At 38.3% G+C, this 14904-nt stretch overlaps 1 protein-coding gene across 2 annotated transcripts; it reads left to right on the forward strand.

Annotated features, from left to right (window-relative positions):
- The first annotated feature begins 187 nt into the window (after positions 1-187).
- LOC121296321 (protein snail homolog Sna-like) lies at positions 188-5649 on the forward strand. Of its 2 annotated transcripts, XM_041221742.1 has the most exons (3): positions 190-2514; positions 3718-4377; positions 4868-5649. In XM_041221742.1, the coding sequence occupies exons 1-3, from the start codon at positions 2436-2438 to the stop codon at positions 5080-5082; spliced, it is 954 nt and encodes a 317-aa protein (XP_041077676.1). In that variant the 5' UTR covers positions 190-2435; the 3' UTR covers positions 5083-5649. The 2 variants fall into 2 exon arrangements, with proteins under 2 accessions (XP_041077675.1, XP_041077676.1); XM_041221741.1 differs by lacking the exon at positions 4868-5649 and having other exon boundaries at positions 188-2514; positions 3718-4861.
- Positions 5650-14904: the final 9255 nt, after the last annotated feature.

Below are 14904 nucleotides of genomic sequence, written 5' to 3' on the forward strand. Positions count from 1 at the left end.
GATCGGTCTGCTGTCAGCACTGATTTCCATGATCTTGGCTTTCTAAATTATAGCATAAGGTGGCCCTGGTATATGCAGACTGTAGTTTCTTTAATGAAGCTGGTCTGATGCAAGTTTTATTTTATTTTTGTAACTAATGTAGAAGGTCAGTAGAAAATAAAAAGGTGTTGCCTGGAGGTTTTGTTTTTGTGACAGGTGGGGGGGGGGGGGGGATAAGCTGATATAATTTGGTGGAACATAACCTGAAGTGCATCTGCACTGAAACACTTTCTCTCTTGTATATAATGCTATAAGAAAAAAGGGTTAATCTAGTATTCATTATCTATTATCCAACATGTCATACAGATAGGTTTACTAAATACCTTGGTATATCTGAATAGGTAATTATCCATCCAAAGAAACGCATATATTTTAGTGTTATAAGTGCAGTGGTACTCCAAAAAGTATCAGTTTTCTTAAAATGTTAAATGACAAGGGGTGGAACATTTATACGTATTGCACAGAAAACACAAGTACCTTTGTCACTGGAATTGCCTTTTTGTATTTCTCTGACTATTTAATGGTGTTTTCAAACATTCTGAGTGGTTCTGGGTAATTCTGCCTTTACCTGGGTTTGCACTGCTTGGAGCTTGTCTGGAGAACCATGCTGGGACTGAACAACTTTCCTCCATTCCAATCATGTGACAATGTGACCTTTCAACTTTTCAACTCTACTACTTTCTATTTAAATATATGCAAAGTAGGTAGGGCTGGCAGAGTTGAATAGTCACATTGTTGTAACCAAACATTGCTTTGGCTAACTTTTTTTTTTTTTTTTTTACAAACAGTGTCAACTGAAGAAACATTCAAGTTTGTTTGTACAAACTTGAAGTTTGTCAGTACCCTCTTCCCCCCCCCAAAAAAAAAAAAATCTTTTTTTTTTTTTTTTTTTTTAAATAATGCACAACAAGGGCAGGATATTTGCTCTTCATCCCTTTCCCAGTGATTGCAGCCAAGACTGGAATCATTGCAAATCACAATTTAAAGTAACTTTATAAACAAAGTGCAATCTGTGCAAAGTTTGGGAACTTCATATGCAACAATTCTATGAGGGTGTTTTTAAACTCAGTTTTGCTCATGCAGAAAAGGGATATTGCCCAGCATTGTGAGGAAATCCTCTTTTTAATGCTTTCAGGTTTTGTATTCAGATGGTAATGCAGACAGTCAGGGCTCCTTGTTTTGGTAACCCCAACCCCTGCTTCACAGCTGAGGAGGATGAACTTGGTCCTTTGAGCAAGGTCTTCTCAAAGGATACGTTCTTCTCCCATGTGGGGATGAACGGGAAAGCTGTTTGCTTTCAAAGCTTTAAATAGAAGACATAGGGAGAGAAACTGAGGTTTGAAAAAAAAAAAAAAAAAAAGTACTCTGCCGTTTTGTTCAGGGCACTCAGTTATCTAAGCCAGTTTTAATTAGATTTTTTTTTTTTTTTTTTTTTTTTCCATGATAATGCCAAAAAACTGGCCCTTATAATTTGATATACTAATGTATAGCAAAATGGTGTTATGTATTAAAATTTCTTTTTTTCAAATGGAAGTGAGCCATTATTTCAATGATTCACCCACTGTATAAGTAACATTAGCAGTTTTGGTGTGTTCTGTTCTTAACTACAGGTTCTAATGGTTGTCTGATGGTTTTCTATCTAACATACATATATTACTTTTGTGAACCTGGATTTTTTTTTTCTTTTCTTTTTAAAAACAACCTTGTGTGATTCCTGGGCAATACTAGCAGTAAAACAAAAACTGTTTTAAAGAACAGTTTTTCTCCACTGAGCCATAAAAAAGACCTTATAACCATTTACTGCTGCAAGCACTAACTGGAGGCAAGCAAGCAGTTTCAAATACGAAGACTTTTGCGCATGTAAACAAACTGGACTGTCAAACTTTCTGTACATGGAAAATTAAGAAAAAAAAAAAAAAAAGACGCCAAGGAATAATTGTATAGTGTAGGTTTAACATTTTACTGAATTTCTAAAAAAATATATTATTTTGACTATTTAATAGAAAATACTTTCCGATATATTTAGTCAGTTGGTCATAGACACTATGGTACTGTACGCTTGTGTGTATAAATGGCGCATGTCTACCAGTTGACACAAACATTCCCCACTGTGTAACTACTTCAATAACTTGGGATGCACCTGTTTTGTTGGGGTATGCCGATGGTAGAACTAAGGACTCCTCCCCTTGCACTTGTCCTTCGATTGCAATTGGTCCAGCCGGGGGTCTTATGCTAATGAGCTGTGACCCTCTGCACCTGACTCTACTGAAGAAGAATGCGAGGCAGAGAGGCTCAGAGTTCATATACTTATTCATGTCCACATCCTCGGTCCAGCTACATTCTTGCGTTGCGTCAGGAGAAGCAGCAGGAATCATAAAAGTAAAACAACTAATACAATGCCAAGATCTTTCCTGGTGAAGAAACACACGAGTTATAGGAAGCCAGACTATGGGCGACTGGAATCACAGGAAAAAGGTAAGCGATTCGTTATATATATATATATATATATATATATATATATATATATATATATATATATATATATAATATACGCACGCTTAATAACATGTATAATATATGATCGCTGTTGAACTAGTTGCGTATTCAAATAACAATGTATTGTTGTTTCACTCATTCACTATCGTTTAAACATAAAGTTTCAGTTCAGTGGTTAACATAATTTGTGTTCTTGCAAACAGGAGATAATACTTTCCTTGCAAACGATTTTTGTTTTATTTATTTCGATTTATTTATTTATTTATTTTATTTTTTTGAATTAAGGTTTAAGTACTTGTTGAAAAAAAAAAAAAAAATTGAATGAAAGTTTCTGCCTCGGATCTCGTATAAACTTGCGGGAGTTTAGCAGGTGCAAATTCTCTCTGACAAAAGAGCGGCTTATTGTTACTCTGTCCTTTTTGTTTTGTTGGGTCTTGTAAGAGGGTTGAAGAGGCCAATCTAGTGCTTTTCGAGCATCTTTTTGGTCGTATAATTCTGGGTGAAATGCGATTTTGACTGTCAGAGACGCGGTAGGCGCATTGGGAAAAATTAGAACAACAACAAAAAAAATGTTTTTCGTGGTTAAAGCATTTTTCTTCTACTGCGAGGGACTAGCATTGTTAATTATCGCTAATTACCATAACAGTTCAAGTGCAATTGAAGGGACTCGGTGTAACTGATTTGTCTTGTGTTATAGTGGACCACCGGCTATTTTTAAAAAGGGGTCTTTGTGAATAACAGTCTGCTATTTAGAAGGCCTAAGAGCTCTTCAACCTGCTATACAGCACAATACAATCTATTAGCCCAGCTGCAGTTCACGAGAGACTAAAAACATTCATTCATCCGGTTATTTTAATCCCTGTTGGTCGAATATCCTGGGTACAAAAATGCCTATGGTTATGGCATATATATATATACTGTTTTTTGCCCTTCAATCTAAGATTTTTGAGTCAGTAATGTCTTTGAAAGTGTCTCTATTAAATAACTTGTTCCTACATTTATTTATTATTTAAAATTACTTACGGGACCACAAGCAAGAACCTTTGTTTTTGTTTAACAAGTCAATTCAACTTTCCATTCCTATATATATGTGTGTGTGTGTGTGTGTGCAAAGTGTAAGTCATTTTTTTTTTTTTTTTTTTTTTCTCTCTCTAAACTAAAAGTGTATGCTTGCTGTTTCAGAAGAAGCTGCATCATCTCCATACCCTTTTGAAGGCTCGATGATCGCTCACATTTCCCAACCTGAGTTCCCAACACCGGCCACCTGTGCTGAGGCCCTGGAAGGGTGGGCCAGTATATCTCTTGTCACCTCAGCTACCCCAGCCACAGGGTCAGGGGGAGGTGGTGTCATCAAAAGCATGCCAGTCAACACACGGCCACAGCACACAGACTCTTCCAGGGCCAATTTGGCAGATGAGCCACTACTCACCTTTCAAACAACCACCTCTTCTCTCAGAGACTCCCTGAACAGCCTGACCTCCTTAGACCTCTCCAGGAGCAGGATTGGTGCCATAGCCTTTGAGGAGACAGGCTGCCTCCCAGCCCCTTTCCTCCTGGGGCCGGAGAGCAGGGCGCTGCTGCCCTGCGTTCAGGAGAAATTTGAGTGTTTCGACTGTCACAAAGCCTACTACACCTTCTCAGGGCTGGCCAAGCACAGGCAGCTGCAGTGCGAGTGGCAGTGCCGCAAGAATTTCAATTGCAAGTACTGCCACAAGGAATATGTGAGCCTGGGGGCACTGAAGATGCACATCCGCACCCACACGCTGCCCTGCATCTGCAAGCTCTGTGGCAAGGCCTTCTCCCGGCCCTGGCTGCTGCAGGGGCACATCCGCACACACACAGGTAGGGAGCCAGGCTCTGGTCTGCTTTACTGTAAAACCCCTTTCCCCTGTCTGAGCCCCACCCTTCAGCTGTCGGAACGCTTTCAAAGTACAAAGTATAGCTTAGACACCTCCCTAACTCTTTCAGCACGTATGCAGGTCGACGAAACTTCAGTACCCAATGTTAGGTTACAACAGCAAACCACCCGGATGAACACAATGGATGCTGAGGTATTAGAAAACAAGTTAAATGTGTTTTGTTGTATGAACAGATTAAATATGTTTAAAAAAATCAACATAAGAGACCATCTCAACAGGCAGTACAAACAAAGATGAACTGAGCAGTGTGAATGCTAACTGTATGTATATGGTTGAAAATAATACGCATAGTTAAAAAAACTAACCACATATTTTCAAACCATCATGACAATGTTTTTGAAATATCATCAGAAAAATAAATGAACACATTAATAAATATATTTAATGATGGTTATTTTTTTCTTTGTTTGCAGGAGAAAAGCCCTTCTGCTGCCCACACTGCAGCCGGGCTTTCGCAGACCGCTCGAACCTGCGGGCACACCTCCAGACACACTCCGATGTGAAGAAATACCACTGCAAGAGCTGTGCCAAGACCTTCTCCAGGATGTCACTGCTGTCCAAACACGAGGAGGCCGGGTGTCCTCCCCTCTCTCCTGATACCCTGCCAGGACTCCCAGGAAGCACCTGAACAAAAGCACTGGTGCAAACATATAACCAGGGTGCAAGCAAACCAGTTTCCATTTTATATACTGGGATTCAGTAGTTTTTTTTTTTTTAAATTACGTTTGTTAAAACGTTACTCTAAGTTGTGGTATAATTGGCCAGGTATGTGAGTGTGGAGTCTATCACAAAATATGATTACTTTGGAATTCAACAGGAAATAATCTTCAACTACATTACCTGCTTTTGAATTTCTGAAACCTTTTGCAAAATGTTACCTTTTTGTTTTTTGTTTTTTTATCTTTTTTTCAGCGATTATCAGGCAAACAAGGTGGAGACCCTGGTAACGATTTCCTTTTAAAGGAATGGTACAAACTGATTTCACAGCACGATGACAGTTGTGGGGCCTGTGGTCTATGTTCTGACTGTCAGTATTACTTAAAACAAACAAAAAAAAAATACAAGCACGGGTGCTCGAAGGAACGTTTTTTGAATAACGCTATTCAATATTATTTGTTTTGATATTTTTGTTATAGCAGGGAAGTATAAAGAGATAGTATTACAGTCCATCCACATGTTAAACAGTGCAATGAATTTGTTTACAACAAGTGACACTGGACATCTTCCTTTTTGTGTTGTGCTGTAGCCAGATGTAATTTTGTTGAACAGTTTTGCACGACTGACAAGCGAATGTACAAACAAACTTGAATGTTTCTTCAGTTGACACTGTTTGTAAAAAAAAAAAAAAAAGTTAGCCAAAGCAATGTTTGGTTACAACAATGTGACTATTCAACTCTGCCAGCCCTACCTACTTTGCATATATTTAAATAGAAAGTAGTAGAGTTGAAAAGTTGAAAGGTCACATTGTCACATGATTGGAATGGAGGAAAGTCGTTCAGTCCCAGCATGGTTCTCCAGACAAGCTCCAAGCAGTGCAAACCCAGGTAAAGGCAGAATTACCCAGAACCACTCAGAATGTTTGAAAACACCATTAAATAGTCAGAGAAATACAAAAAGGCAATTCCAGTGACAAAGGTACTTGTGTTTTCTGTGCAATACGTTTAACAGACTTTGATTTCTAACCATGTGGCCAAACCCCACTGCATTTGCTGAACACCCCGCCACAGAACTTCGATGAGGTGTGCAAGCGCTTCAAACTGGTGCAGTCGGTTGCTTAAAGCTGTATTGAAAAGCAAACAAAGGATTTGGTGGTTATTTAGAATAGAGTTCTTGTCATTCTGTTTGTGAAACGGTTTCATCTATAATTTATCAGACACAATTCCAATGGACAGGTTATGGATAGTCCTTTTTGAAGTTTTCTGAACGCTGGGCGCAGTGCATTCTGAGGACAAACGCAAGTTGTTGACCGTGTCAAAGGTCATCGCACCGTGAAGCCCAGTTGGCCCGAAGGACTGTAGTCTCCCGACCCATAAGCATATGACAAGAAAACAATTTAGAAAAAAGTGCCACTTCTTGGCAGTTCAATCTTTTTTCATTATTTTGTTTTTTGGGTTTACTATTCCGATACATTTGTATTGAACTAACATGCACTCTGCTTTGCTGTTGACATAGCCTGTGTATGTTAGGACAGAGTTGTAGTTTTATTTTAAATGCCTGTGCTGCTGTGTGAAGGGTGCCATAGATTCTGCGAAGTTGATACTTGCCATCATCTCCTGTACAGCTGAAGTCATTATAATATTTACGGAGCATTTGTGAGTTCCCCTTGTACTTGTTTTGTAATATACTGCAGTATGTAAGAAATAAATGTTTATTTTGATACTTCCCCATTGATATGTGGTTGGCTTTCCTGGATCCTTTTTCAAATTTTCTATTTTAATAATATAAACTGTGGCAGATCTTAATACAGTGCTACCACCATAAATGTGTTCTATCACCAACCTCCTTCCTTCATATTTTTATTGTATTATGTAACCCTGGTAGAAAATAGCAGCTTAATTAATATAATAATTAAGGGCATCATTATTAAGTTTGTTTTAGTATCTGTAATAACACACACCAGTTCCATGTGCTGTACAACTTATAAAAAAAATACTTGAAAATGAAATGCTTACCATGTAGCTGCATCTAAATTTACAACTGTATATGCAGTTCTATAACAGACAATGATATTGAGCTAATTAATATGTCTACAAAGAACAGCTGCAGTAAATGGGCAGGATAATTTTACGAGTCTAAATAAAACCCCAATGTTTCCCATTTGTAATGGTGCATGGAAAATTCTTATTAAATATATCTGCTTATTGGCAGGTGAAGGTTGGCCAGCTGCATTGAGTAGGGGCTGGGTGCCAGGCCTCTGACTGACAAGGGGAGTTTAGAGGGTAGTTTCCAGTCACTCGACAGAAGTGTATAGCAGCAGCTGAGATCAAGTGTTTGTCTCAACTGATGAGTTAACACTAGAGACATCAGCCAACATGTATCCCTATCTGACTTTGGGGCATGTTTTCAAATGGTTTGCTCCAGTTTTAACTTCTATTTTTTTTTTTTTTTTTTTTTTTTTTTTAAAGAACAACAACAACAACAACAACTAAGGGCTTGTTTTTTTTTTTTTTTTTTTTTTAAGGAGTAGGATATACAATATGATCCATTAGGTTTGCATCTCTTAGAAAAGTCAAGCGCCTTAAATAAAATAATTCACAGTCTGTTAAGAAGTTGATTGCGTATCATTTGTAAAAATAACATGGGTTTTCTCCTTTCATAAAAATAGGAGTTAGGATGGACTAAATGCTTGGACTAAAATATGTCAACTGACAAATACTAACTTAGAAATGGAGTTTGGTTCTGGATTAGAGGATAGTCATTTCAACATAACAGACTAAAGGGTTTATTTGATCAGCTTCTGCACTGACGGCTGTAATTTTATAAGCATTTCACAGCACCGGAGAATCTCATTGGATTGCATTACCTGCCTAGTTTAAGGGTAATCCCAGAGGAACCACAGAGAGATGATTGATTCCCCAGTGCTGTGGAATGCTTTAATACAATCCAGCTATGAGCTATCCCTGTGGGGTAAAGGCTGATCAAGCTGAGATTTAGTTATTAACGGTGTAGTGTTATTTTCAGGTATGTGATAAAAAGTGGTACACAGCGCACTTGCGCATGCCTAAACAACTTCCACTAAGAAAGCAGGGAAGCGCCCATTCAAATCTGGTACGGTATGCTGGTTTCTCTCGTCTTAATTGAATTTATACTATTTTTCCACCATTAAGAAAATAGTATGCAAATATTTATCATATGCAATACATTGGGTCTTGCACATCTTTTTACTTCTGCAACTATGCAGTGGACTCATTTAGTCTTGTTTGTCATTAACTGTTTTTCTTTTTAGAGAAACTGATTGTCTGTTTACAAGTGCAAAAAGATGATGTATAATTAAAGGTAAATGTACTTCTGTTTGATAATACGAAAACACCCATCAAATCGCAATTGATTGCACAAGTACCGAAATCTGACAGTGTACCACTTTCTGACTTTACACAGGTCAAGTTATGATATGCATACCATTTTCTGATGAAGTACCACTTTCTAACAGTACACGGGTACCAAGACAGTCCAGAGGGTCTTAGTGCCAAGAACAGCAGTGTATCGCACTGGGATATTTAGACAGTGCAAATCATTCTTCAACAGGTTAATAAACTAGCACATTGCCTCTGGAGGCTTTGGTTCAAATCTGTCTCAAGTCACAAGTGAAATGCGTTGTTTCAAATACACACTGTTTTCAGGTGAGAGGTCCAGGACTGTATAATCACATAAAGGTTGCCTAGGTATACTGGCAGAGATTTACTGATAAGCCTCCAAACAGTTTATCACATTACCCCACTCACCTTTGCTCGGTATGTGCAACCTGTCAAAGTGAGTGTTAAAGGGAGACGACAAACTTTTTAAAATCACTGTCTCCAATTCTCCTGGGCTCTCTCTCCATGACGTTGCAGCACCTGGCGTGTCAACTGTAACAATAGCTGTTGTGACTCCACAAAAACACAGCTCCTCCATAAATACCCTGTAGCCAGGGGCAGGGAGGCATGCAACTGATCTGTTTACAGCAACAGTAATGCCAAAAATAGCTCCTGTGTTACTATTTTTGCCCGCCACACAAGTTCCTGCTGGCCAGCTCGGTTATGGTTATGAATAATAAAGTGCTGGCAGAGGGCAGTGGAACCGCGGAAGTTTCCGATACTCTGGGAGTGCAGTTCAGAAATGGATCTGATTCCATAGAGACCACCTGTGTGTGTTTATATGGGGGAGGTTGAGATCAGTATTAGCAAATTGACTGTACAGCTGTTCCGAATATAATTTAGGCTTTGCTAGCCGTGATACTTCTTGTGAAATTGTATTAGGATAGATACTCACATGGGGAGCGGATATATATATATATATATATATATATATATATATATATATATATATATATATATATATATGTGTGTGTGTGTGCTACTCCTCCATTACGTATCGGTACAGCAATGCAATACAAGCTGCTGTTTTTAGCCCCTGAGAAGACGGTGTGTATCTATTTTTACCCCGCTGATGTAGGTTAGCTCGTCTGATGGGATATTTTTATGAACGGCCTCCGCACTGACTCAGATTTGCTGAATATTTTCCACAGTGTGTTTGTTGTATAAAAATACTGGGCTCCTGGTGCTGGCTGACACATGGTGTATGAGTGCTATGCGTGCACTTGTTATCCAAACCCCATCGCTATGCGAGTGTGAAGAAGTCTGGATATGTCTGTCCACTTGTGGAAAAAAAGAGGTGCAGCCTTTTTACAGGTGTGGGCTCTTAACATTTAAAAGGCATTTCAAACCAATGAGTTACCTCGCTACACCGCACTCCATTGCTCAATGTAACGCTGTGCTTGTTTTCTACTAACGTGGATCTCTTGGCTTGCCTGCCTCTCGTCTGAGATTGTTTGCTTTCAGGGTCTTCACACAAAGCACACACAATTAAAGGCTAGGTGGTGCAATGAGTTACTTAACTAGCCTTTCAAGAGGCTATGCCATGCAGTTGGTAATATCTTTTTATATTGCACCTATCATAGTGGACCACCCACTTTACAGAGGTAGGCTGTGATTATATGCAGAGTCCCATAGAATAGAACATTGATTTAACAAGGAGGTTAAGTGACTTTCTCAGGGTCACATAGTGAGTCAGTCAGTGGTGGATGCAGTGAGAATGTTTAGACAATGTTTAGAAGCTCGCAATTAGCAGGTTCAGCTCCCCAATTAATGTACCTCTCCTCAGCCACTAGCAAAAACCATAACCCCCCTTCAATGCTGAATATGTTTCAAATGAATATGTCTCCAAAGAAACTTTTACATCATAATAATGATGGCTACTACATCATACATTAGCTGCTGATAGACCAACAATATTGAGGGAAAAAAAAAAAAGGTTTTGATGACAATTTAATTCCAGATAATTAACCAAAGTTTATATAAAATATAATAAATAATGATGGCTACTACATCATACATTAGCTGCTGATAGACCAACAATATTGAGGGAAAAAAAAGGTTTTGATGACAGTTCAGTTCCAGATAATTAACCAAAGTTTATATAAAATATAATTAATAATAATTACATAGATACAATACAAATTGCCAGAAAAAAGGTAAGAACACCTATAAACTGCATGAAAAATACTATTCCACTTCTCTTTGCCCCGTTGAAAAAGATGTGTCATTGGTCATGGCTACTGCAATTTCAGCTCTTAAATTCTTCATGAACTTGATATTTTGACATACAGAGAGGCAGAACAGTATTTGCTCAGTAAAAGGTCAGCGTGGTTGCTCACTCTGTTTTCATTAGTGCTAAAATCAGAAGGGTAAATCCTGATCGAAATGACTGTCCACCACGGCGCCCACTGAAGCTACAAAAGCAGCTCACAGTACCCTAGTGAAGCAACAGGGAATTGAAAACTGTATTATACAGTATGGAAATAAATTAAACTGCGTAGAAGTTGATTCCTTTTATTGGACCAACATAGACATCGAAAATGTAGATTTCAAGTCTACATCGGTCCCACACGTAAATTGTTAGATCTTTTCATTTTAAAAAGAAATACAAAATGGGAACGGAGTTGAATAAATACAGCGCTAGCATGATGCAAAGGGCACAGTTGTGTTCAACACTTCATATACAGAATGGAAAACAATGTTCACAGGTTCGTTCACGTAGTTCTCCAACAGAAACACAGCTCTCGTTTTGCAACTTTGGTCACAGGCGTTCGTTCAGTAGTGAACTTTACACTTACACGCGAAAGAACGTTTCATTATGAAAATGTTCAAAAAAAGTCACAAGCCTACATGGAGTCATTAAAAACGAGGGTCATAATTCAGAATCAGATTTATTATTTTTCTTGCTTTTTGTTTGTTTGTTTGTTTGTTTTCTCAAAGTAAGCCCCCCTACCCTCCTTACCAATAGCAGGATTAGCCAGAGCATTACAAACATTTCACAATGCGCATTATTTATTTATTTCAGCAAATAACCTTATATTCACATGGACCATCAGGAAAGAAACAGGTAATACTTCTGTAAAACTAGTAGCAATTGTCTTAACTTTAGACGCCTCTGTTTTGTACCCTTCATTATAACTCATTCTTCGCCCTCTCTCTCTTGTACTCCTGTTCACACCACTTTCTCAGTATAAGCATAGCAGCGCTTTGTCCACAGCTCATCAATCGTCCCTCAGCCTTGTTTCCCAAGCGTAGAGCTGGAAGGCTGACCTCAAGCTGGGGGTAGGGAGGTCACGCTGAAGTGGAAACACCTTCTCTTCATCCCGAGCTACTCCGTTAGAGAGACGGGACAAAGCTGGGGAGAGCTGCTAATTACAGCAACTGTGTTAAGCAAAGACTATCCCTTCACAAGTGGCTAGCATTGATCCACTGCCTGACCCACCTGGGATTTGCACCTCTGACAATTTAGGTAACGTGGAGGTGATAAAGCAAGTAGTTGATGCCCTACCTACAGTGTATTTGTATTTGTGGTTCTGTATATGTTGAAATATTTATTAAGTAATTAATCAGAACGTATTAATTAATCCGTCATTTTTTCAGAATTTAAAAAGATGATAACGATTATTTTGATCCAAAATAACAGGATTATGGTCCTACTGCAGAGGTGGGTTTAGTTTAAATGATCATATAACAGCGATATTTTTGTTTGAATTGTCATAGCAAACACACGCTATATGTCAACATCGAATGTTATAAAATCATATTTACATATTTATCTAAGTTTTGTATCCATGCAAGCAAAAAGGAAAATACGTATTTAGTAGTATAGCTTTAATAATAATTTTTAAAAAGCATATGCATTACGCCTCCTTAAAGCTTGGTCTAAAAACACATTTCCATTTTCAAAGTTTTATTTTTATTCAATTTAGATGTAGTTATTTAATTTATGTTAAACAGGCATAAATAACAATTGTTTGCATGCCTTATATGTGCACTAAGATTAATTGATGTGTGATTTCTGTTAAAGTATATAAAACATTAAGTTGTGTATTAGTCATTCTTACCACGATCTTATTTATTTTGTTAAATTAGTCTATCATAAATAATGACCAGTTACATTATACACACACACACAAAATCAGGATAAAAGTAATCTCAAATCACAAAATATAGGATTGCAAAATCCGGATCACTGTTACCCAAATTAAAAGTTTTGAAAAACCGGCCCTGGACATAACACTGGCCCAGTGATGTAGTATCAGTGCCCCCCAATCCAGTGCTGTCAGTTGCCTCCTAATTCTATGTACAAAGCAGGGGCTCACTGGCCTGAACTCTGGAACCAGGTCCCAGGGACTCAGAATGCTTTCCCGCTGTTTGGTGTCTCTATGGTACTCCAGTGTTGTCACGCCGAACTCTGAGTCGCTTTCCAAAAGGATGACCTTAAATGGGAGACGTCGCCCTGGCAACGGGTGTTTGTTTCCGGGCCCACAGTCGGTCCCTTGGTGCCCTTTTTTTCTGTAGAGAAAAGAAGCCAGTTCTAGCAGACACTACTGGGAGTCTGTTCAGGCCTGGTAATTAATCTGTGTTCCCCCACTCCTCTCCTGTAACTTTCTTCATCTGCCCAGTCCCCTCCCTTTCCTACTGACATTCTCAATATGCCTTGGCCTTGGGGAGTACTCAGCAACTAGGAACAGCTCGCATATAAAAATCAACACAAGTAGGCCCAATTTAGATATTTGTTGTAAATATATGTATATGCGTAATCATCAAGGGAACATCCCCCTTAATAGAATTTAATTGAGACTTAATTGGAAAATTTAGGACCTACCACTAATTAGAAAGAAGGTCGTCAAGGCGGTGCTAGCACATCTGGGGTTGCAATCAACAAATCAAAGCAGAGTTTGACAAAGACAGCTGAACATAAACTAAAACACACAGAGGCAGCCGTGGACCAAAAAGTGATTCATTTTTACCTGAGCTGAAACTTGTCAGCAGTGGACTGTAAGTACCTGGATTCTGATTTACTATGAAAAGTTGATCTAAAAGCAGAGCAGTTAAGCTGAACTCGATTCTTGTAATTCAATACATTTCACATACTTTTAAAAATGCCCTGCGAGTTAAAGAATTCGTTGCACAGAGCTTTGGAGAACTGCTTCTGCAGTTAAAGATCTTGGACTGTGAACTGCCTTTAATAAGACACATTCAAAGCACTATCGGGCATTTGGTGACTTCGGATGAAGGATTGAGCTCTTTTTGGATTAAAAATTGGAAAAATAAAAAAACTATGACAACCAGAAATCAGAAGTGGATGAATCTGTGTTTATTGGGGAAAAAAAAAACATTTTCTTGTGCTAGAAATACATAATGTATTTTATTAAAATTCAAACAATGTAACAACTTCAACATTTTAATTCAATTATTATTATTATTATGCAAATGTCACAGAAAATGCAGTTTCTCATTGCCACCAATGCCATTATACACTCAATGATTAAGGACTGAGGAAGTGGCTATTGAAAGTAACACAACACAACTACAGTCTCTGCAGGGGAAAGCGGCAACTAGTCGCATTGCTTTCATTCTTAGGTGCTGCAGTGAGAGCTCAGTGCATTCCATGGCATTGGCTATAGTTTAAATGGGAGTGCAAGTTACCAACAGCTTGTTTAAATGCATCAACATGCAACTGTGGATGATGTATTGATGTATTTTTTTAAACTAGCCATATTTTTGTAAGCGGCTTTCTTAGCAAACTGATAAATCTCCTGTAGCCATGTGAAAAAACTACTGCTTCACAACTGTGTTCGATTTATTTGTATGGATCTTCAGTATATAATAATATATATTTTTTTAAAAGAAAAATGGATAAAAACAAGTTTTTTTAAAAACTTGAACTCGCAATGATTATATTCATCCATAATCCCTTTTCTTAGCTACAGGACTCCTCGGAGCCGAACACAATTATGTGATGCACATAGGAAACTACGTGGTTTACATGGGCTTCTGTTGCACACAGGAAACGGGAATGGACACCTTCGTAAAGGATGTGACATCATCCAAAGGCTGTACCCAGGTAAAATCTTTAAAATAAACAAAAGAATGTGGCGGGGAAGTACATCCCTCAAACTGACGCCACTGGAGTCTGATCAAAGTCAGGAAAACAAAAAGTTCAACAACAATGTTTTTTTTTTGTTTGTTTTTTTATACAAATGTTTCCTTCAAAGACTTGGTTATGCCACAAGCCATACATGCATGTACATCTCCACTATATAAATGTTGCACCCCCTAGTGGACAGATATCTTTATGGACAGTGACACAAAAACAGAACTACAGTTTATACAGCACAGGTAATCCAGGCCTCCAAAATAAAAACAAAACC

This window comes from Polyodon spathula, chromosome 21, assembly GCF_017654505.1.
Source record: "Polyodon spathula isolate WHYD16114869_AA chromosome 21, ASM1765450v1, whole genome shotgun sequence".
Classification (NCBI taxonomy): Eukaryota; Metazoa; Chordata; class Actinopteri; order Acipenseriformes; family Polyodontidae; genus Polyodon; species Polyodon spathula.